Source organism: Cylas formicarius, unplaced genomic scaffold (assembly GCF_029955315.1).
Source record: "Cylas formicarius isolate icCylForm1 unplaced genomic scaffold, icCylForm1.1 PGA_scaffold_10__41_contigs__length_53128322, whole genome shotgun sequence".
Taxonomy (NCBI): Eukaryota; Metazoa; Arthropoda; class Insecta; order Coleoptera; family Brentidae; genus Cylas; species Cylas formicarius.
Window position 1 is genome coordinate 3,417,296 of NW_026844214.1, and position 26,390 is coordinate 3,443,685.

A 26,390-nucleotide genomic window follows, 5' to 3' on the forward strand; every position below is an offset into this window, starting at 1 on the left:
AGCTTAAAAAAAAATTACATAAATCAGTGGAGTTTTATCAGCTTGAATTATATATAGAGGAGGGTGGGGCAAAGCGACCCCCTGGGCCACTTCAAAAATTAACCAATTTTTTTTTTGGTTATTATAATTATAAATTCTGCTTATTTGTACATTTTTAGCCCTTTGCGTAATACCAGGGGTAAAATGGACCCCTTAAAAATTCTAAAAAGAGCTATTCCTAACAAAACCCCAAATAATTAAATTCTAAGCAAAGTAAAGACCTGTTCGGTCATATTTCATTCTTACAGCTTGCCCGGGTCTTCCCTTAATTCGAATCAGTTAGTCACTTTCTTATATCTATGAACAGACTTTACTTGAGAAGTTAAGATTGTGTGGTTGCTCATAGATGGTGTTCGGCAACTGCTAATCGGTTGATTTGTTGTGGTCTTAAGGCTCTTTTATGTTCTTTGAACCTAGTTGAGCATTTTTTGGATTTTTCGTCCGGTCTCTCCAATGTATTTTTTGGCGCAATATGCATGGGTACTTCAAACGGAATTTTGTCTTAACCTGTGTTTGACGTTATATTTCTTAAGAACGTTTGATATGTGATCAGTAATGTTTTGAATATAAGGAAGGATAACAGTGTGGGGTTGCTTCCGGACTCATTGTCTTTGTGGTGAAGTGTATTTTATGATGAAAGGCTAATGTGGAAATTATTAAAGAGAAGAACAGAGATTAGGTGTTTTAATTCTGGATTCAGTGACTCGGGTTAAGATAGTTTACAATGATGTGACAATGCCTTAAGGTATCGGTCTCTGTACTTAGATTTCAATTTTCTGTTCTGTTCTGTTCTAAATGGCTAAAAAAATATGGGAGCGAAGGTGTCGAGAGCTTTCTCCATTAGCTCCGCCTCCTCAAACCAAATAAAAGCAGGCACAGATTAAATTGGGAGCCAGTTTCTGTTAAGCTTTGAAGAAGCCAACAGGATGATTGGCGAAACGTCAGCAAGTTTGACTAATAAAAAATCGACGCCGGAGGATTCCAGAACATTTGCAAATACGAGAACAGGGATTATTAAATGAATATTTTGATGGTCAAGTCCATCATCAACTCCTTTAGCACTAGAGCTTAGTTGTTATATAATTTGTTCAATTTAACCTTAGGTTAACCTCTGAAAACTTAAAGGTTATTAGCAAGATTTGAGGCGCTATTAGTATACTGGTCACGTGGCATTAACCAGGGGCACACTTTCTAGAAACCAACCATTAAAGTCATCAGAAGTGCCAAAATCATAGGATGCATTGGAAGATGAGTGAGTATTAATCCATTGCAAGGATTAACACGAAATTGTTATTTCAAATAAGCCTTTTTTTCATTTAGAATCGATGTTGTAACAAGATTTCTTTGCAATTTCTTATTTATTTAAGATTTTTTCATAGAATTTATAAAAGATGGAACCATAATAATAATAATAATACTGTATGAGTAAACGATGTTCTAGTTAAGTTAAGAATTTGTTTTATTCAAGATTGGATTATAAAAAATTTTTTTGGTCGATTATTAATAATTATGTTTAAGAAGGCATCGAAAAAATATGGGCGTTTTGTTTATTCATATTGGGATATTAGCAGAAAAATTTAACTCGATATACAGTATCACCACTAAAGTCGACATCATACAGGAACATTTTTTATTCAAGTTTTTTTCTTTGAATTGTAATAACATGTAGTAAATTATAAATTTGTTTTGAAATGTTAAAACCATATCAACTTAGCATGAATTTTGATGATTTCAATATTCTAAATAAAGTAGTTTAACTCCTAAAAAAAACAAAAAAAAATAAAGTTTGTGAGTTTTTTTTTAAATTGACTTATTTTTACAAAACTGAAAACGAAGTGATTTCTAATAAAATTTTGAAATTCGTAAATGAATTAATTAATTATTTTTGTTGCATAAAACTCATTAACTGGAATGACACTGTATAAAATATGATCTAATTATTTTATTACGTAATAATTTTAATTGTTGTTAACTGACGTCTACATCTCAAAATCGTTCATCTAATATAGAGAAAAAAACTTGTTGGATTTGCTGGATCCAAATGAGACCGTGGTTCAACGCCCTCCCCTAGGAAAAAAAATCGAAGGCCATGGTCAATGTTTGAACTATCTCCAGCATTACTTATTTCAAATCGTGGCTTGCTAATTGGAAACAACCTCTGTGAAGATCGATCTCCATTTTGGCCAGTACGTGTCGGTACCGTTAAAGAAGAGGCAGGGACGTAATTGCCCTGGGGTCCGGTTTTATTTGGTTGTAACAACTAACAACAATCATCACTCGTCAAACGAATCATCGTTCAATGAAAAAATCTTCAATCTGCACTTGATATTTATTAATAAGAGGAACTAAATGCAAGAATTATGTTTAAGAAAATACTGTAAATTGCTCTGTATTTATAACCATTTCATTCTTTCATCACCTTCATGTTTTAAATGCTTAATTAAAAAAATAATAAATATTTTATGTCTACTATGTCTACCGATGTAGCGATTGTTGCTAACTTATATTATTATAGCTGTAAAAATGCTCTTTAATTATTAATATTATTAATAATATTATTACTACGTCTTCATGTTTTAAATGCTTAATGAAAAAAAATGTATTCTATGTCGGCAAATATGATATACTGATTAAAATTAAAACTGGCAATCCTTAATTTCATTTCATTTTTAAAGTTATAGCTGCGAAAATAATATTTTAGGACACACTGTAAAATGCTATATGATATTTTCAAACTATTGATTAAATGTTAAATAATAATGAAGTCTAATTTTATATGTTTTTATTACAGACTGATTACAGACTTTTAATTAAACAGACATTAAAAAAGAAGCAGGGAAATAACGTCTTATTATGTTCAAAATTCAACCTAAGTCGGTTCTGATATTTGATGTATCTGTATGCTTCAAGACGATTTCGAACTTTAAATTTTTTTCAGTTGTTGCCTAGACCAGTTTTCGCGATCAATCGTTGATGATAAGTATAAATAGTTGCCGAAATGGCAAACACGACTTAGTTTAATATTATTTTTCGAGTCATGAAATTTCTGATTGTGTGTGGCATATTCCTTGGTGTCTTTGGAGTGCAAGTACGTATTTTTAAATTCCAAGGCACGACAAAATATTCTGCTAGTGTGTCAACATCAATTGTCATTAGTGAACGACTTGATCATTCTCCTTAATTTCGTGCGGTTAAGTTTTACTATTATTTTATATTTTTTAAATTTTGTCTACTCCTTAGAGAAGAAGAAAAAACTAAATATTGATTTTAAACTAAGCCCTTGTTCCAATATACACACAAATTATTATTGCTTTTCAATAGAGCGCAACTTTGAAGGATGTTTTTTTTTAATATTGTTTTTAATTAAGTTTTTTCTGCTTGTTTTCTTTGAGTAATAGAGATAAGATAGCAAACGAACTTATGTTTGGTTTCTGGATCTGTTAAAATTAGTTGATTTTCTAGAAAAGAAAAATGAAGAACCATATTTTAGTTTTATTGTTTATTTGGGAAAGGTGTGGAGCACCAAAACCTAGTAAGGTATGCAAAGGGACTAAGAACATTTTCTCTGATTATCGAGTGCATGTAATACCCATATTTGAGTCATTTTATTAAATTACCAACACTAAAGATGGTGTTCCAAAGGTAGGATATTCGAAAAATGAAAGAAAAAGTTTTAATATATTAAAAAGAAGGCATATATATACAACAATAGATATTGTTATTTCTTATTAAAGATTATACAAAAAATGCATTATAGGGAATTAAATTATAAAAAATAGTAACATTTAATATTTGTGATAATTTAAATAAATACTCAACTAGAAATCTTAGGTTTTTACTGAACTTAAGTTGTGCAATTAGCGTTACCTACAAATATTTAACATTTCTATTAGTTCTAGATGTTGGACGCAAATGTATTATTTTAATTTAATTCTTAAATCATTATAATAACTTAATCTATCCCACTTTTAAGCACATTTGATAAATAGGTTGTTGTATTTCTAATTAAATTATAAACAAAATATAATATTTTTAAGGCATGTATATACAAAAAAAAGGAACAGTAATTAGGCAACAAATACCTAAACTACCTAAAAATATTGTCAGATCATATAATATTGTTTTCTATGCTATGCTATGTTCGGACCAGAAAACAAAAAATATTGTTGTACAGCGCTGGGTACGTCGATACGAAAAGTCAATAAATAAAAATAATATTTGCACAACAAATATCTTCAAAATTACATAAATTTACTTTTAATTGTTTTTTACTTATTTTTGAAATAACGAACCTACAAGCAGTACGCATCCGCCTAGCCTTGAAAGTTTAATTCAAGGATTCTAGGAACATATTTCGTGTAACTGTAGTTGAAGACTATCGACCCACCAAAATTTGTCAACTAAACTGTTGCGTTATACTGGATTTGAATTGATCTACCGAGAGTTTATTCATAATTATTTTTGAGAACCAACCAAACAATTATTATCATGTCATTTTTTGCATTGTTATTAACGCTTTTTATTAAGTTGACATTAATTAATATTAATATATAATATGTCAAATGACAGTTATATCATTTTTAAAAAATATTATTAGCTCAAATCGTAGATCTTTTTTTCCTGATTTCAAAAACATATAGTTTATTGATATATTATTTAGCCGTTTTTGAGATATTTCAGTTTAAAAATAATTATCATTCGATTTGTGGACAATAGCCATATTGTTTGAAAATGGTCAAGTCTGCCTTGACGGCAACCATATTATCTATGTTTCCAATTGTTTCAACAATGTTCTACCTTTGACAAATAATCAAAATTAAAGATCTACAGGGTAAGTTAAATAACTTAAGATATTTCAAATGGATTATACTGAGGAAGAAAAACGCCAAATAATATATTATTCAAACAAAAACATTAATAATTAATGCTAACCATTTTCTACTTATCCTCCATTATTTTTTATATATAGGACAATATTTCCTTTCAATTTACTAACTTCAAACTTTTGTATTTACACTTTTCTTTCTATCCTTCAAAATTTACCCTGTAGGTGGTTGTCAAAATATAATGAATAACCCGTACAGGGATTTTTTATTGTTTAATTGTTTTAATGCTTTGTTCTTAAGTTTTCGCAATAAATTTCTTGCCAAAAACATGCAGTACATAGTCACTAAAAAGTGAGATTTTCTCATCAATCCTACTTGCATTAAGGACAATGTGCCAAGGCATACTATGATGGTTTTTCTGCTATACCTTCCAGGACCGTATTCTAATTATCACCACATACAATATGGTTAACCAGTTTCAGTGCTCATTAACGCCGCTATTTTTTAAAGTATATTCTTTATGCATCGTAAATAATAGCTGCTTCAAAATCACCAAAATGGACTTTATACATATCCGAATTCATGTCTTCCGAGTAGATTTTTTCGGTTTCCCATACTGTTACGTAACTTGTTGCCAAACCCCCATAAGAAAATAGAAAACCACTTAATGTATTCGCATTGCAAATGTAATCTTTTAACGTATCCATTGCCTATACGAACGCGTTTAGTGTGCCAGATTTTTGGCATGTTTTAAATAATTTATGGTAGCAAAAACAGTCATGTCGCCAAAGAAAAGGAGAAAATGTAACATAGACATAGACCAAAAAATTTTTTTAATATTTTTAGAATTAAATTGACACAATTATTTAGAAAGAAGTCTGTTTGTTATGGTTTTATTGTAATTGTGGGTGATAGATATCTCTATGCGTTAAAGCTACAAGTGTGTCTAATTACAAATTTTACTACTATTTTAATGAAATGCCAATGAAAAGCAAATATAAAAAAAATCTAGTATAAAATATTGGAAATAGTAAATATTTTAATAAATAATTTTTAATTATTTATTTAATTATTAAATTTTAAATAAATAATTTAGTTAAAAATATATCAACATCTAAGTTTTTCTATTTACAAAATTTGATATTCGGCAGGATTCGTTCAATCTATATAACTTCAATATAATTGCTGGAATATTACGATCACGAAAATATAACATTTGTCTGCTACGATCGGCTACCAAGATAACAACTGCAATTTTTATATGAGAAAACTGGATCCAATTTGAATTTGACTAAAACAAATCGGGACTTATTTCTGACATTAAAGGATGCCAATATAGGATTCAAAATTGGCACGAGAGCCATTAAAAAAATAAAAGAGCTTGCTAATATTGAACATTTACATTAAAGAAGATTTTTGCGCAAAATTATATCGGAGGTAGACCGAATCCTGTAAAGTCGAGTCGCGGTTTGTGGAGAAAAATAAGAAATGGTTAGACAACACCTTTGAATTTTTAAAAACTCAACCTAAAGGTATTTATAAGAAATGTATATACATAGCCTTCGGAAAAGTTTTGTACTATATGGAGGAGAAAATCTTCTTAAAAGGTTTTTAATAAAATTACCACTATTGCTATCTCGGTAAAGTATGTTCATAGATATAGGAAAGTGACTAACTGATACGAATTAAGGAAAGACCCGGGCAAGCTGTAAGAATGAAATATGGTCGAACAGGTCCGCACTTTGCTTAGAATTTAATTATTTGAGGTGTTGTTAGGAAAGATACTAAACATTTCTGTGAAGGAACATAAGGTATTCAGAAGTCCCATTTTTTTAAACACATTTCGGCTCTGATTGTCCTTATCTGATTTATAAAAGAGTCTTGAATGCTTCTAATTTTTTCCTTCAAAGATTATTCGGTATTTCAGTCGTGATTCGAAGTAATACAACACCTACCGTCCTAATACCGTAACATATTCAATTTAATTTAATTATTGAGTTGTATGAAAAGAGCAGTCCAGATGTTCATTCAGATATTAACCCCCGACAAGCGTAGGTCTACGCTGAGGTTGCCTATTGTGTCTATATTAGACTGTTTGCTTCTGAAGAATACGGCATTTGTTTTGTCTGTCTTGAGAATTAATTTGTTATTCATGAACCATATAATAATTCTATCAAGGAACGATTCCTATTCATTTAGGAGCTTATGCAGATACTTGTAGCCAATTAGAATATTCCTGTCATCTGCATAATTTGTTATTATTTGTCTGGAACCTTTTTTAACAGTGTTTAATCGTGTGTCATCATTTGGCTTAGATATGACCTTATCTATTTTTTTCCATCATTCTATAAAGGAAAATTGACACAAAAGCGATTTTTCTTTATTAAGAGTCGTTATGCATTTTCCCTATTCGATTTGAAATGACCGTTTGAACCGCAGCTGAATCGCCGAATGTAAGAGTTTGCCATTTGGCTTCTGGAGCGGCGCCAAGACAATAATCGTCCTTTATCATCCATTTTTCGCGGGAAAATGCTGCCGCGGGAGCCCGAAAATTCGACCGCGGACACCTTCAAGACAATTATCAAACTTTATTCTCCCAAAAGTAATGGAAAGCCGAGAGCTAATTCCAGTTTAAACTCAAGTTTGTTAGCTTTATCCTTTTCTGCGTCGACGTTGTTTATGTCTCGGTATTATTGGCACTAAATCTATTTTTACGTTATATAAGGAAACGAGATTCTGCGATTGGGTACCATGGAAGCTGCACCAATTCATTCGATAATTCGGTTTTTGCTTAGAAGGTTCGAAAATGTTTAATTAATAATTGCTTGAATTGGAGAAATTTGTGCAAATTGGTTTTAACCCATTTTGTCCCAGTGGTGCGGTAATGCATGACGCATGATTTTTTTTGTCACATCCAGGAAATGTTTTTGCACATCCATTTCGAAATTTTATTATTATCACTACTAAAGGACATAAAACCGTAGAAATCGCTAATTTATGTATAAAGGAAAGATCTTTTATGTGACTTCAAAAGTTAACAATTGACTCAAAAGGAACTAGAGGCGGCTATGGAGGAGATCGTGATGGATGAGGACAATAACAATGAAAGTACTAAGTATTATTTGGATTTACGTATTCTTATGTATTGTAGCAAATTTATGCTAAGAATAACGTGATCTATATTCCACCCGACGTGGATATCTTGACTGACGAAGAAGATATCAACGATACCATAAATCTAGAAGAGTTTGGGGAATCAACTGATATAGTTGGAACTTTCGAGTAACATACACCGAATGATACAGTTGTCCTTCACACACTCCTGTAATTCATCAACTACTGAACCTGAAGGGGACTCATCAGATGATGAAACCCTGAAATTCAAAAGAAGACGTATGCTTTCTGCCAACGACGGGCTTGCTTCTACTGTCAGATTGAGTACACTCACACACCTATATCTGATGAATTTAGGTCATGTGAGGAACTAAAAAAAAGGCTTTCTGGAAAAACTCAGGTTCTATTTCCAAAACAATCTACTTGTTGTTTTCTGCCGAATTTGAACTTTCCTTTGTATATTTATGTATAAATTTTTTCCCAGTGGTTCGTGTACACAAGTGCAACAAAATAAATAAATTCAGACCAAACAAGCATTTTTTTAAAAAAATTTTATGCTTGGGATAATATGGGTTAAGCTCCACGTTTCTCCGGAAATTCTCCGGAAATTGTCAAATTACGTTTTAAGTGTAATAACATTATTTCAAAGCCTTCAAAATTATTCTAAAAATGAGCAAGAAAAAAATATGGCAGATGTCTGCTAGCATTTTTGTTGAAATCCAATACCTGATTTTCACTACACGATAAACACAATAATTTCTAATAGGTGTTAACTGCTTCAACTTTGAGAGAAATTGAAACAAATGTTTGAAAATCTTATTCGGATTGCTTAGAGGTAACTCAAAGGAGTTCCTAAAATTTGTGTTTGTGATGACTAGTGTCGACAGTGTTATTTTTCTTTATATATTATTTTATTACTTCGCTATCCCAGATCAGATTATGACAATTCCTATACTTAACTTTTAAAGTGAAATAACAATAAACAAAATAAATAAATAATAAATTAAATAATTTTGCTTTAATTTTCATGCTGAAAGGAAGTGAACCAAATGTCTCCAAAGACACATATTGATAACTGCATTTTTGAAAATTGATCCCTTATAAAACCCTGTCTTTGGTCTTTTATTTTATTTGGATTAGTCCTAACCTTAGTTGGAACATAACAAAAGAAAACTCTTACTAAATTTAACTACAACGCTAGCAAACCATCAATGTAAGTATTGTGTTTGAATTAAGTGTGAAACGGTAATATCCCAGACGATGACAAAAATTAAAATTAAAATTTAATTTAAAATTTTCTAGCTTAATATAGGCCAATTGTGTTACTTTACTGTAAGAACTTCCGTGGTGAGCGAAATCGACGAAAGCTTTTAAACTTTAAGTGGCTCACCCATTTTTTTTTTTTGCATTTTGTTCTTAATAGTTTTTAGTTAATATTGATAACTCTATCAGGGCGGTTACATTTTATTTAAAAAGAAATATTTACTGATCTATTTTTTTTCTTATTGTGAACTTAATTTTTAACGGGTTTTCTTAATATGGTTTCGAAATGTTGCAAAAAAGTGCAAATTAAAAAAAATGGTTTTCCTAACAGTCATTGGTTCATCAACTTAAATAGTGTTTTACAATGAACCAGGCAAGAAAATTTTGTTATTTCAACAAATATGTAGAATGTGCAGTTTAAAATTCAAAAGTTAGCATCGTTTCCACTCAAAGCACACTTCAAATAGTTTAAAAGTTATAGAATGCGCCCACTTTTTTGTGTCACTCGACATATTAAAAGACATTTAATTTATATTATGTAAAATTTTAAATTAAACATATCATATGACATTACATACAACATATCACACTATAATCTAAATTATTTTTTTTATGTTCGTTTATAGGGCGCTCCATTGAACAATGACCAGCGTCAGAAGCTGAGATCCTACTGCAAAGAATGTATTGAAAAAACAGGCGTAAACGATGACCTTGTCGACAAGACAAGGAAAGGCTTCTTTTCCGACGATTCCCTGCTCAAAGAGTTCTTCTTCTGTTTCGCTCAGAAAGTCGGTTTTCAAAACGAAGACGGTAGCGTGAACCGCGACGTCATCTCGCAGAAACTGAACAAGGTCATGGACGATCCCGATATGGTCTCGCAGCTGGTTGAACAATGTGTCAAAGAATACGACAGCCCTCAACAAAATGCCATTAACATTGCTCAGTGTTTGTACAACAATTCACCGTCTCACGTACAAATTTTTAAGGTATGTCTTTTCGGTTAAGGTCATTTGAACTAGCTAAGGGAGTATAGAAACCTTTAAGCTTATGTTTAATCTAATCCAAGGCCGTGACGTTTCATCAAATATATGGCGTACATGGAGAGAATTATTTCGGAAATGAAGAAATTAGATGGACAAATGATTATGATGATTTGTTATTTCCCAAGTCAACTTCACGAATAAGCAAAGATAATATCTCTAAAATTCTTCATTCATTTCTAAATGTTTTCTCTCAGTTTTTTATAAATCAAAGGTATGTTTAGCAATTTATTTATTCTGGTAGTTATATAGTTAGGTTTTATAAATATGATATTTCCTATCTTTGTTCTAACTAGAATTTAGATAAGGTTGATTTAGGAAATAATTATTTTATTTAGAGATTCTTCGATATTGTTCGAAATTATGTCCAGAAAAGCCTTCAAGACATCAGGACAAGCTGTTGAATCGTTATATTCCGAACAGAAGTGACGTGAAGATGAAGATGAAGATCATATCAACGATGAAGATATTGGTATAGCTACCGTGCTAGATATTCCAGGGGATACTGAAATATGTATTAAGCATACTTTTAACATTTTCTAAGAAAAAAAAAAAAGTTAATTTCATTTCATTTATTGCCTGATCAAATTTTTTAGGGGGTTTTTGATTTATACTGGATATCACTCTTTACCCAGTGAAAGGGATTATTGATCCAAACTACAAGACCTGGGAGTTTTGTTATCAAAAAATGTATTTAGCCGTAACGAGCACACAGAACTGAAAACTATGACTCACATTCTTCAAAATTGGACATTTGCTAACAATCCTAAATGAACGTTTCAGACAATGAAGACAAGATTCGGTTTCCAACTGTGGGTTCTATATGGCGATAATGGTTGCTGCTATAAATTTTTACTTGATTGTGGCAACGAGCCTAAAGGGGGATCTGACGAACCCAAAACACCAATATGTTAGAAGTACTTGAAAACCCTAAGAGACATAAAGTGTAATTCGATAATTCGGAAACAAAAAGACTTCCGTGCGACTGGTACTATCCGGGAAAACCAAAATCAAAAAAACAGTAAAATCCCCTAAAATATCACCAAAAAATTTGGTAAACGAGCATCAAGGATCATGTAATTGGCGAATTCTTGTTTGTAAATGGAATGGCAAATGTGCCTCACTTGCTTCCAATTATGACAGAGTCACTCCTGTAACGGAAATACAAAAATGGAAAAAACAGTGGGAGGTGCTGACGATCATGATTGGCTATTCGAGAAACATCCCGTTTCCATAAGAGGCAAAATATGATATTGGTGCCTTTTTACTATTGCGAATGATTCTATACTTTACAATATTATACAATAGGTACTTCCTATCAAGGAATTTCATCTGGATATTGTCTATCCCTTCAGTCTTCCAGGTATATAATTGTGCCAGATGACCTAAAGTTTGTAGCAAACAACTCTATAAGGAAAAACAAAGTAGATTCCAAATGATGTTAAATGATATTATATTATATTGCACAAATTTACACAATTTTTTGTCTTTATACGAGGACAGCAGTCTTTTTAAAAACTTGATAACTTATTTCCAAAATAATATTTTTCTAGGTTTACTGAGCCAAAATGCTGCTGGAATCATTTTATTTCCGCTAAACGAATGATTCTTTTTATCTGTTTATTGAAAATTGGTGCTTTCGTGTTAATCTTAACTTATTTTCACCAAAAATTGGTACAATAAACCCAGAAACTCTAATTAACCAAAAATATAAAGCAAACTTTTGCTGAAAGTTTAAACTGGCGGTATTTCTATGACAATGGCTATATATAAATAGCAAATTTTGATTTGTTTTTGTATCATCCAATCAGGCAATTTTCGTAGTCCGCCTGGTCCGAATTCCACCCCCGAGCTTCATGTATTTGACACGCGAATTAAACTGGTTAAGCGCTTTTACCCGTCCGGAGCTATTCGCTGCAGTTGTGTCCATTTTTTTTTTCGGTTATATTTCGCCGGAAATGCGCCGACATGGTTTTGTCGAAAATTTCGCTATTAAATTTTATTGCCGACAGGTTTTCAACTAAAACGATCTCCGAAATGGGTGTTAAGCTGCGTGATACCTTGCGAGTCGCGTCATGCATTTAAAACACATATAATCGTGTTATGTAGATTTGCGTAAAAATCCGACAAGTTTTGCTAAATTCTATAGCACAAGTCACATTGAGAATACAGTGCGGACTCTCTCAATATTTTTATTTTACCAAATTTTTATGAAACACGAAAAAAAAACACGTAATTTTCATTTTCTACTACCATGCACAGTAGAACCGCTTGGTGTAAAATCAAGGACACAGACACTTTCTTACTTATTTGATTAAGTTAGAAAAAAGAATTTCCATTATTTAACAACCTGATATAGAGAATATAGCAGATGTTTGCAATAAAATTCTACATATTATTGTTAAATCAGGGACACAGAGAAGGGAGAGAGAAGAGAGAATTACGTTGGTATTTCTAATATTTGTCTTATTGCAATTTTGGCATACAAATTTCTTATTTGATCAAATGTTTGCGAAAAGTTTAACATGAGCAAGAATTTCGATTATTTAACAACTTGATGTAGAAAATATACAATATCAGTTTACTTTCTCTAGAAAATTTTTAATATGTACAGGGTTATGTTTTATATTTGCGTACCCACCTACAGGGAACGGAAGTCATTGAGAAAAACTTTTAGTAGAAAAGGTGTATAATTTCTCCAGTATTATCTTTTTGAGAGTGGCAAGTTTTTCTGTTATGACGAAAGACATTTTTCTCCAGATTTCAAAAATATTTAGATGGTTGATATTTGAATAAGCCGTTCTTGAATTATTTAAGTTTAAATTTTTAATCAACTAAACAGACGTTAATCAAGTTGCATTCCGCATTGAAATCTTCAGTAAGCAAAATGGGTTATTTGCAATAAGAAAAGTAATTCGTGTTTTTTATTCGAATGACAGTGGAAACGATTATATCTAAAAAAATTGAAGAATTGAAGAATTGAATTTACAACTTATAAAAATGGAAAATTACAGGGTGTTCCATTTAAAAAAGTATGTCATCATTCGGTTTTGTCAAAAATTAATCATTTTTTTGGTACACTCTTTATAATCATTTTTATTTAATATTTTATTACATAATTGCATGAATTAACATTAACGTAAAAACACAAAGGGATTCGGCGATAAAAAACGAAAAGATACTAGATCCTATTACCTATTAAATAGTAAATAGAGACTATAGAAAAAAGTCTTCTAAAGAGTAAGGTCCTACATTTGTTTGTGTCTTTTTTATAGTACACTTAAAGATTTTTAGATTTCCAATTGCTTTTTGCATAATTTGATAATTTATTATACAATTTCAGGCACATGTAACAAGGGTTCCATTATGTTAAGGTTATACGGTAAAACTTTAAGGTTTCGGTGTTTCATCTGGAAAATATCTGCAGTTTAAAGTCATTTCTATTTTCAAAAAAACATATCAATGGTTCATAAATATATGTAGTAGGAAATTAATTAATTTATAAACTTAACTTAGACCAAGAAGTGTACCTATAGTATATAAAAATTTAGAAAAACTTATATAAATAAATAAATAAATAAGAAGCTCTATATATTACAGACATGCATATATTGCATGACATACATAATACACAGTATATGTTAAATTCTCAAAGGGAGAAGTCTAGTTAACTAAGTCAGCTACTCAACATTTAGTGTTTTAGACTTATTAAAATTCTCTACGAGTTTTTCGCAAATAGCCATTTCAAATATTTTAGAAAATCCGGGCAAAATGCTAATCGGTCTATCTGGTTCTCCCTTTGGTTGGTTTATTGGAAAAAGTCTTTTTCTAGGTTTTCTAATAATTCAGGCACAGTGTTCAAGACATATTCATTAAAAAGATTTGACATTTCATTTGGATCCCCCCTCATTCCAAACTGTTTCTACCCAAAATCTCATTGGTTGGTCATCAGGTGGTTCTATTTTCAAAAGATTATCATATTTTCTCTTAACAACTCTGTATTTTTGTTTATATGAGCAGCCAAAACTAACAAAATGTCAAGTTTTCGTTTACATTCTTTAATCTCATCGTTATCTTTATAAATTACTATCTACTAAATTACAATTCTCTAACAGTAATGTAGTTTTTTGGGCAATACGATCAGAAATCAAAGCGTTAAAAACTAGACTGTTCCTGTATTCACAATTCACTAAGACATTGTGAATGCAGTTTACAGTGTGTGACGTTAACCTTGTATTTTCAAAGACCGTAGACGAAAGGATAAATGAAGAAGTTAGTGAGATTAAGTGCAATTTATGTTTAAATATCTAAGAGCACCTTTTTTAAGCAATAGTGGAAAACGTCTGTCTATACTTCCTTTCTTCTATAAATCTACAATTGTGCGGTAAATGGCATTTCGGATCCGTCGGACAAGAAAATCACGTGGTAAAGTGACGTGTAATTACGTATACTACAGATGGGACTAGAGAAAACTGTTAACGGATCTTTCTTGAATGTACACTGTACTGCTGTGCACTCAAAAACTTTTTTTATTGATAACTTACGTAGGTTAGCTTGAGGAAACGTTAACGGACGGCTATACACAGCTCCGTGGTCAAAGCTGTTTCTGCATAAATTCTGCTTTTAGGTTAGGAATTTTTTACACAAAATATGAAATATCTGAGAAACTACTCGCTTCATGCATCGGGTACTTTAAATAAAACTTAACAGAACTGTAGCACGAGTAAAAATATCATTGCTATTTTTTGGATATAGGGCGAATTTGAAAATTTTACATTTTTAGTTTACTTACGAACTACAATGGGTGATTGTAGCTCGGTCATGCGTGAACTGATCGAAGAGGTGAAAACTGGTGTGGATAGTTTTTTTTTTGAATAAATTGACGAATTTTGATATATAAGTTAAACTTTTTTTTTTCATTTAAAACATTACATATTTTTTAAGAATATTATTACACATGTTATTAGCTTTTTCTGTTTCAGGTATCGCCAGATGCCGTATTCGTAGGGAACAAAAAATCCGACAAACTGACCAACTACCACAAGGCGTGCGTGGAAGAGACGTCGGCCAACGAGGCTGCTGTGAACCAAGCTTGGAAAGACGGCGAATTCCTTCGCGACCCTAACCTCAAAAAATACCTGCTATGTTTCGCAATGAAAACCGGATTCCAAAACGAATTGGGCGATATCAATGCAGAGTTATTTAGGCACGACTTGCTCGAGATCATCAACGATCCCGCGTTGGTGGACAGAATCGTGCAGAAGTGCGTGCAGAAAAGAGATACACCAGAAGAGACCGCTTATCACGCATTCAAGTGCACTTACGACAATTCCCCCGTGCACGTGACACTTTATACAGAACACGTGGAAATGCCTGAAGATGTGTCGACCGAATTGACGAAAGTCTTCAGGCAGTGCATCAAACAGTCGGGCGTGGATAGGGACGTGTTGGTCATGTCGCAAAAGGGTGAATTTGCCGATGACAAACGGTTGAAGGAGTACTATTTCTGCGTTGCCAAATTGTGGGGCGTGATGAACGAGGCCGGCGATATCTTGCCTGACGTGTTAACGAAGAAGACCCAGGAAATCTATCGAGATGAAGCGTTGACGAAAAAACTGGCCGGGCTATGTGGCGTGCGAAAGGACCAACCGTTGGAAACAGCTTTCCAGATGGCGCAGTGTTACTACAAAAACGCCCCTGGTGACTTGAAAATTATGCAGGTAAGCTTAGTTTTAGAGTTTTCAAGAAGCTCAGGGCTGGACTCTCAGAACGAATGCAATAAATAAGCCCGAAACATTTGAAACGGGGCAAATCACCATCTGAAATTGGTGGATATTTCACGCGACCATATGATTTCACAGATTTCACGGATTTCACAAACATTTTAGAGATTTTCAAATACTTTCTACGAATTTTACTTATTTTGAATAAATTACAAATTATTGAAAAGTCAATTGCCATACAATTTCTCAATTTCAGTATTAAAATAAAATTAATTAAGTTAATTTTTAAATAGATAAAAAATAATAATAAATAGATGAAAACATTTTTAAAATGAATATAAAATTTCAATACTTTAGACTTTAAATAAAAAAAGAACTTTTATGAGTACATTGCATATGTTGTTGTTATATGCATCACATGAAAATGATCGCATCACATACAGGCTGTCTCAACGGGAACATCGATCTAATATAGTAAATATATCTAACATAAACTTCAAAATTTATATAATATTTTTAGCACTTTAAATGGGGCAATGTTTCCTATATTAAATTACTTGTCTGTGTAATTTTGTTTATAGAAATTGATTATTATTAATATGTATTGATGAGAAAGCTACAATGAAAGCCGAAAATTATTTCAATTCATTAGGTTGAATTGGTTTGTTGAATTGGTTAAGATCCATGCAAATGTAACAACTTAAAAATATTTAATTTTTCAAAGAAACTTCTACCTGCTACTGTAATACTATTTATAAATCTTCTGAATTCCTGTTGCGTCGATTGTGTATAAATTAAAATTGCTATTGACTTCTTCAGAGCTTAACTGAAACTGTTAAGAGTAAAGCTCTGAAGAAACTGACAGCATAATTGACAAAACGTCAGCAAGTTCGATTTATCAACAACCGACACAAGAGGAATCCAGAAGAATTGTAAATAATTTAAAAATAATTTAATAATAATACTGTAAATAAAAAATAAAATTACATATCGGATTTTTTTTAAATTTTATTTTTATATTTAATAATAGAATATTTAAACTGACCTCAGCTTTATCATGAGAATTTTTTTCCAAAAAACGGATTTTTAAAAATCAAGACATTTTTCTCAATCTTCACTTTAATACCACATTATTTGTCGGGTTTTTACTCGTTCGGGTCTCCGTTATTCTGTTCATCCTTAATTTTATTTCTTCGTGCTTTATATCCTGCATCAAGGGTTCGTAGGCAGATGATTTGGAAACTATCTACTTTTGTTAATATTTTAGGTTCTATAGCTGTTCTTTCTGGTGCTGTTGACAAAAAGTTGACTCTTTTGTATGTTCAATGATGCCAATGTGGACGAAACAAATTTCTTTTGAGAACTTAACTTGTAGGTATGTTTCGTTCTGCGTATTCTTCTTTCAGTATCTTCTTTGTTGCTTGACAATATGATCTGATCATCTGCGAGAGCCATCAGACAGTAATTATTAGTCTCGTATATGAGATTTCCTGCTTGGGCTTGAGTATAGGGGAAAAATATGGGGGTACCATTTTTTGCCCAAATAAGACAGTTATTTCGTATAATATATAGGCTATAGAATACTATCCACCTATAAGAAATGATGATAGTACACAGTAGTGGTATAGTAGTGGGCAAAAAAGATGAAGGTACCAGAGTTTGGGTGCAAGAAAGATGACAGTCCATAGGAAATGGCAACTTCGTGCTATTTGAAGTTTATTGGTGTAATTATTGATTGTTCTGTTTTTAAAATTTTGTGGTGTATTTCTTGTTGTTGAATAATGGCTGAACAACAAAAAACATGAAAAAGAAAATCCTATTTTTGAATGCAGGATGTAACTAAAAAGTAACGCTTAAGGAGTCATCAAGCTGGACAAGACTGCAAATGTTCAAAACTTAAATGTTTCCAAAATCTCAATGCACTCGATTTAATCACGATCGTGTCTAAGTTTAATCAACTACGGAGTTATGATGAACTATCCCTTTATCCGAGCGGTTTAGTAATGTGCAAACCTGTAACACGCCATCGTCCTGGGAAATCTGAATATGACGCTGATTTTCATTCATTTTGGTATACTTATAAGGTGCGATTGTTAAAAAACAACGAACTTTGTGAAAACCCAGTGTGCTATAAAACTTTTTTAGCCTTACATAGCATAACTGCAAAAATGCTACAAACGGATTGAAATCAAAGGGTTCAGTGCATATGCGAGGAATGCACTCTTCCAGACCTAACAAACTTTCTAGAAAAGTAATAAAATTGGTGACAAATTAGATGTTTTAAGAGTACTATGGCCTGTCTAAAACAATAAATTTTTATTTACCTGCTGAGCTCAATATTAAGAAAATGTACTCTATGTAAAAAGCAAAATATCCTGTGAAAACTTCTTATGAAAAATATATAGAAATATTCAACACCAAGTTGCTTCGGTAGTACATGCGATGAGTTGAAAGTAAAAATTGACGACATTGAAAAAAAAATTAATCAAAGTGCAGACGATCACAATGCACTGCGAAGCTTGCAAGTTGAAAAAGAAGTACACTTAAAAAGGGCGGACAGCTTTTATTATTGTAAAAAGCTACTAGGCAAGAGGCTCAAAAAGACCAAACCAAGGAAGCTATTGTAATAGATTTTCAAAAAAATCTTCATCTGCCGAATATTACAATTAATGGCACCTATGACCTCTGAAACTCCTTTCTAGACTCATACTGAAGTATATGGGATGCTATGGGATTATATTTTTAACCATCTAAATTTTTATGTCAAGAAACTTATATTTTGTGATTCATGCTGCGAACAAAATACAAATTTCGGGAGTGTTTAGAATGTTACATTATGTTGTTCATTTTGTTAAAAGACTTAACACAATCAAACTGATTTTTCCTGTTCGCGGACATTGGTATCTAGAATGCCATAGAAATATGGGTTTAGTGAAACCGATGAAGTGCGTTGAACTGCCTCAAGAATGGAATGTAGTTTGGAAATTCCTTAAAAAACCCTTTTAAAGTCATTTCTTCTGAAGATCATTCCATTTTTGATAATTGGACCAAATTTCTAGCGGATATCTATATGCCCAAGTGTCCTTTTTCTTCAAGATCGGTCAAAGTATGAGCTATAACCAAAAATGATGATACATAGGGAAAGTTATAATTGTCGAGAACTTGAAAATGCTGTCACAAAACAAAAAAGAAAAAGACTTTCGCTACCTGAACAGTGTTTTTTATTTCCAATTTTAGCTTATGATGGGCCATGGTACCTAAAGCTAAATTTCAAGACCCAAAGCATCTAAAAAGATTCTGTTCTCAAAAAGCGCTGCATTTTTTACAACAATACCACATTGATAAGATTACAATAATTGATTATGGACCTTCATCTTTATTGCCAATTTTATTTTGTATTGATATCAAAGTTTCTTTTTTATAGTTTTTCATAAAATTTATATATTTTTTATATATTCTGTCAGAAAGTATTTTAGTTCAAGTTAGCAATAATTATATTCCAAAACCCTATTTTTGTTTACCACGTTCTAGAGTAGTCTAGATCACAATTAAATTTCTTGGACCCTCATGTATTTTCTCCTGTACTCTTCAAATATTCTGAAACCCTAGAGGGAGGTAAATTTTCCGTCGGAAGAAACTGATCCTGGGATCTTCAGAACCAAAGGACTTTATCGTAGGTCTTTTGGGCATTGTGAATGATAAAGGATTGTATCGAAGCCGTTTTCGAGGACTTTTGTCAGAAGGATTCGGCCAGTTCGTTTTTCTCTTGTCAGTTGCACCGCGTTTTGTTATGTTCAGCGGAGAATAAAAATTTGTCGCCTCTAATCTTTGAGGGTTAATCCGGAATAAATCGCCAGTGGGACAGTTTAATCCCCGGCGTTTTGTCTTTTAAATGGCCAACATCAATAAATAGAGGATGGTGAGTAATCGGGATCGTTTCGATGTGAAAACCCCCGTAGGTTGAGTATGTTCGGACCGGGAAAAATATTATAGGGCAGTTTGTTCGCATTTGTTCAGACTCGGAATAAAATCTCGAAACGGAAGCGAAATTCTGTGCTTTTGTAAACCTTTGCAAAACTGTTCGGAATTGCGCGTACACTTTTAGGCAAAATTCGTAAGAAGGAACACGAAAAAATAGAACAGGTAACTTAAAATTAGTAATTTACTTTTTCCACTACCATGCACAGTGGAACGGGTTTGTGTAAAATCAGTGACAGAGAAAGAGAAGAGAGAATTGTGTTTGTATTTCTAATATTTTTCAAAATAAATAGTTCAGATTTTCACGAAATTATATATTTTCACATGACAATGGTTTCGACAACACCGTGTCTTTATCAAATGTAATATTTACAAACTACCTTCTACTATATATACCGAAAAATGACATTAAAACCTTAATTAATGTTGTAATTGATCGTTAAGAAATATATTTGAATGTCTCAATTGGCTTCCAATAAATAAATAAAAACAATAAAAAACAAATCCAGACCACAGTAAACTCTATTTATCTAAAACCTAATACAGAACACGAACAATTTAAAACAATTATATACATAGGAGAACCCAGTGAAAAAGCTTCAAAACATTTGTCAAAATGTGGTTTAAAAATAGCTCTGAGAACTAACAGCACAATCGAAAAATTTTTAAAAAACAATAAAACGAAATATCCAAAATCTCAAAAATCAGGTGTCTTCATGTTGAGTTGCAGATCTTGTCTTAAAACTTACATTAGACAAACAGGTAGATCCTTCAAGAAACGCACTAACGAACATACTAGATTCTAATTATTCTACACACTTCAACACAGAAAAACACAAACAGTAGAAAAATAAATTTGTTGGAAGCCATGGAAATTAACAAAATGAGACATTCCAATGTATTGCTTAACGATCAATTAGATTTAAACACCTCTCCATTATTAAACTTAAATTGTCACAACATCATTTGTTTTAATGTCATTTTTCGATGTATATAGTAGCAGGTAGTTTGTAAATATTACATCTGATAAAGACACGGTGTTGTCGAAACCATTGTCATGTGAAAATATATAATTTCGTGAAAATCTGAACTTTTAGTTCTTATTTATTTTGTTAAATGGATTTTCATAAAGTAAAAGCCACCTTAATTCAATTTTCTAATATTTATCTTATTGTAATTGATATAGAAAATATAGAAGACTTGTGCTACAAAATTGATGTTCTCATGAAATTTTTTAATATGTACAGCTTTTAATACAAAAGTTACTATTGTAATAGGTATAGCATTAGTATTAGTAGTAGTATTAGTAACAGTGTTAGTAGTATTAGTAGTAGTATTAGTAGTATTAGTAGTATAGAAAAGAAAACAAATGAGCATCCCAAAATTGACAAACAGTAGCATGTTGACGAGAGACCTTTTTCTCCTGATTTCAAATATCTGTAAATTGTTGATGTTGGGATATATCTTTACGAACTCCGTTATCTGCACCCGCAGTTACAATTGAAAATAAGAATAAACTGTGAAGTCGATAGTCACAATACACGTAAGAAATTCAACTCCAAACTCCTAAATTTAATCACTTCTTGGGAAACTGTAGCAAATTTTTTATTTTTAAATGGACCACCTATTCTATTCTATTACGACGAAAGATTTTTTTCTTCTGATTTCAAAAATATATAGATTGCTGATATGTGGATAAGCTGTTCTTAAATTACTTAAGTTTAAATTTTTGATTAACTTATCAGATGTTAATCAAATTGTCCAGGCGTTCCGCAAATTGAAAGCCTCAGGTAGGAAAATGGATTCCTCAGAGTAAGCAAAGCTTCAAGTGATTCGTCTTCCTTGCATTAATAAGGATTAATTTATCAATAGTACTAAAAATTTTAAATAATATTATATCAACAACAAACGATAATAAAAACTGTAGCAACGATGATTTAACGTATGATAATGCAATGAAAATATGAAATAAATGTCTTTTCTATCTATTCAACATGATTTTCCAAATATTTTCTAATATTATCTATCATTATTTTATAAATCAAATTCAAAATAAACCATCTCTATTAAGCATGAATAATTCTGGTTCAATTCTTTGACTCGACGCTCGTATATTTTGTGGTCTGTCATTTTATACTGGGTTTTCTAAAAATCCCCGTAGGAAAATTTCAAGAGATCATATCTTCCATTTTGAATTAAATCTAAATATCGATTGAACATCAGACATCTATCCCGAAAAATAGGCTTGATTGGCCAGCACTAATTGAATTTTATGTGGGTTTTCATCTGGCAGGTATGTGACGTCATGAAGGTTGCTTCATCCTCTGGATCCTCTTTGATATGCCTGGATATTACTTGACTATATCCTAAACGGTGAATTTTATTTCCTTCAAATAAGCATTTAACTGGAATTACAGAACTTGACTAACATTTGTTAAGTTAGTAAAAAATTTAACGTTAAATAATTCAAGAATAGGTTATGCAAATATCAACAATCTATATGTTGTTGCAATAGGGAGAAAAATATCTTTTCGTGGTCCATTTAAAAATAAAAAACTTGCTATTATTTCTCAACTTCGCGATACGCATTTGATTTCTTATATAACTTATAATATATTATAACCACTAAATAAATAAAAAATAACTCCCTTTATTTCAAAGAGTAATTTTCTTTGTAGACCGATCAATGACCGGTCTTTGCCAGATATATCATTAATATAACTCAAAAATAGAAGGGGTCCCAAAATGGATCCTTGTGGAACTCCATTAGTCAAATAGCTTTGAAAGCAGCCATAAGGCAAACCTCGGTTTTCGATTCAGCTTGTTAAAGGCGGAAACTTATTTACACGATACGAAAAGCTTGTCTTTTTTTATAAATTTATTTTCAAACGGTTTACTATCGACATTGTTTCAGAGTGGCGTGCTGAGTGACGAACAAAAAGCGACCATCCGGGCCAACATAAGAGAGTGTTCGGAGGAAACGAACGCCATAAAGGACGTGGTGCAACAGGCGAGACAAGGAAACTTCGCGGACAATCAGTCGTTAAAAGAATACCTGTTGTGCATCGCGAAGAAAAACCAAGCTCAAGACGCAAACGGCAAGCTTAACGTGGCCACTATAAGAGAAAAACTAGGCACAGTGCTCGGTGCCAAAGATGCCGACGAAATAGCGGAGAAATGTGCCAAAGAACGAGCCACTCCGTCTGATACGGCCTTCGAGGCGTTCAAGTGTTTCTACGATAACGCGCCAGAAGTAGCGCCTGTGTTTTAGTATTCAGCTGTTTGTGATTTCCAAGTGATATAGGATTATAATTTATACGTTTTGTAAGGAATATATTAATAAATATTTAAAAGGGGATATCCTGAATTTGGTAGTTTTTTTGAAATATTAACTGAAAACAATAGAAAACTTTAACCATGAACAGTAGGATAATGCTAATGTATTGCGAATCTTTTCTCGTCGCAGAGACTTTTCTTTTTTAAAATGGACAAATGTATTAACGCAAACGTGTAACTAATTTGTTTATTCTTAAATTCATCACAATTTCGAAAAATTATGTCAATAAATGCTGAAATGCTGCACGAAATCAAAGAACATTGTAAACCGTAAGTAAAATTGAGAGAAAATTTATAGAAACAGTATCGACGATATTGACATCTACATTTTGATCCACCGTGTATATTTTCTATTTACAGCAAAAAACTCTTTTCTTACGATGATGATGGATGTCTGCGACCATTTTTCTTGAAATAGGATACCTGATATTAAATATATATATATATATATATATATATATATATATATATATATATATATATATATATATATATATATATATATATATATATATATATATATATATATATATATATATTATATGAGGTGTTTCGTGAAAGCGTAAAAAGCAAATATTTTTAAAAAACTTGTTATTCGTTTATTCATTAAATTTAAATTAACGTTATTAAATAAAGTTCGTTATCCCATTGGATTCAAAAGTTATGAGAAAATGGTAAATACAAAATTTTGCTAGAATGCCAAATTTAAAATTATTTTAAAATATGGCTCAAACAGGTGTGACGAATAAATCATATATTTTCTTAAATAGCACACTCGGTTTTCCAATTTTGTTTTGATATTAGCGGTGTTCAAAAATCATGTATAAGGTATGTACAACAAAATTTTATTTAAATACCACAGAGTGTTCAAAATATATTTGAAATTGAATACAAATTTCGATATTCCTAAATGGCAAACCATATTTGTTATTGTTTTCTAGAAGATCTTACAAACACCAACAACTTTTATTAAATATGGTAATTCACATAAACCCAATCTTTAACATCACCCCACAAAAAAAATGGATCCACCTGTACCGACTCATTACGGTGGGTGTTGATTATTTAAAAATTCTCGAATTTTTCGATTGTAATGCGGCGGAGCTCCATCTTGCCGAAGCCACATTTGGTGGATCTCAATGTTATACACTTCCTGAAGAAGTGGAGGTAATTCATTCTTCTATAAAATTTAAAATCTAGGCCAGTTAAGTAGTTCGCGAAAAAAATATGGCTCAATAATTTAATTGGTTTATTTATTTATTTAGATACACTGTTCAACGGAATACACTCAACTACAGAACAGGGACCTAAGTGAGAAATTTAAAAATTATATAAAAAAATGCAAAAGAACAAGAAAATGCTAATACAACGTAAAATAAAACAAAAATAATAATATGGCATTCCTTAAAAAAATATTTAACGTCATGTACAGAAGAAGAAAATATATTAAGCTGGAAACTTGCCGACTTGCACAGATCGCACATTCTGATGAAAGGAGAAAATTTTAAAATATTCATACACGGCGTAGATCGGCAATAGGTTTGACGTACTCCTGAGGTGACCCCGGAAACAGCAAAGTTCAATTTTGATAAGAGGCCCGGCTCAAAAAACCTGATTATGAGTTTCAAGAAATTTCGTTGTACAGATTCTAGCCTCCTTAAATGGACTTGATATAACGGACTCCAAATAATATCACCGTATTCTAATTCAACAAACTAACAAATGCGTAGTACAGAGTCTTTAAAGTTTCTAAATCTCTTAAGTCTCGAGAGCTCGATATTTTTTTCGGAGCAGACATAGCGGAGTCAATATGTGGAATCAAAGAAAGTTTAGAATCGAAAGTGACACCTAGATCAACAAAAGCAGCTAGACGCTGAAGTACGATGTCATTGATTTGGTAATCATATCTGATAATTTTACTTTTAAGTGAATACATCATGACATTTTATTTGATGGGATTTAACAAGTTATTATAGACACACCAGTTTTTGAATACGCTTTACATTCAATGACTGGTTTTGGCAGTCCTAAATACTATCAATTTTGCAGAACAACTCAGCATATAATAAGCAATTGACATCAACACTTTTGACAATGTCATTAATACAAATATTAAATAGAAGGGGGCCTAAATTGCTGCCTTGAGGAACACCGGATGCTGCGACATATTCTACAGACTTGAGTTCTCCAGATATAATTAACTGGAGCCGATCATTTAGATAAGATAAAAACTGACTAGAGATAATGATAATCCGTAATCATTTTACGAAGAAATAAGTATCCCATGAACAAGTCTGTCAAAATCTGTATAGACAACATCAATTTGAAGTCGCAAGTTTAGATTTTCAGCTATAACTTGGGTAATTATTTCCAGATTAGTGATGGTAGACCACCCTTTTATAAAACTATATTGCTTTGATGTTATACTGTTTTATAAATGATTGTATAATCTATTGTTCAGGAGTGTTTCAAAAACCTTAGAAACATTACGAAGTAATAAAATGGGACCAAAATTACTAATATCTATATTGTCAATGGGTCTAACTCTGCATAACTTCCAGATATCAGGCACAGTGCAAGATTTGAGGCACGTATTCAGTAGAACTGTATGTGATAGAGCAAAGACACTCGCACAGTTCTTTAAAAGAAAAGCCGCAATGCAATCAGGTCCCGATGCCATCTTAGTTTTTTGTTTCCTCAAGAGCCGCTAGCACTTCACATTCTTGAAAAGATGTAAAATGAAGAACTTGCATATCATCGCTATTACCAAATGCAAAATTTGAAGAAGAGTTGGCAGATTAAGATTTACTGCAAAAGCATTTAAAATGTCAGTAGGACTTTCTAATAATTTGTCATTGTAGAACATCCCGTCTGAAATGTTAGTTGAGCCTTTTTAATTATTAATAAAACGCCAAAATTTATTTGGATCAGTTTTCATCTCACGCTCAGACACATATTAAGTGGTTTTGGTTTTGCAATTCCAGTACCTAGAATGGACCAACTGTCGAATATTAATGCTTGTTATGACAATTAACTGCACCATTATTTTGAAAGGTAGCTTTACCGCAGGA

The 26,390-nt window shown here is 31.8% G+C and overlaps 2 protein-coding genes across 2 annotated transcripts in view; one reads left to right on the forward strand and one right to left on the reverse strand.

Annotated features, from left to right (window-relative positions):
- The window catches only part of LOC132699254 (calbindin-32), a 369,234-nt gene that overhangs the window by 153,937 nt on the left and 188,907 nt on the right, over positions 1-26,390 (reverse strand). The gene's annotated exons all lie outside the window — the stretch shown is intronic.
- Positions 2,987-23,334, forward strand: LOC132703087 (uncharacterized). The gene is made up of 4 exons (XM_060672153.1): positions 2,987-3,127; positions 9,869-10,228; positions 15,265-16,002; positions 22,898-23,334. Exons 1-4 carry the CDS (start codon positions 3,077-3,079, stop codon positions 23,252-23,254), a joined length of 1,506 nt encoding a protein of 501 aa, XP_060528136.1. The 5' UTR covers positions 2,987-3,076; the 3' UTR covers positions 23,255-23,334.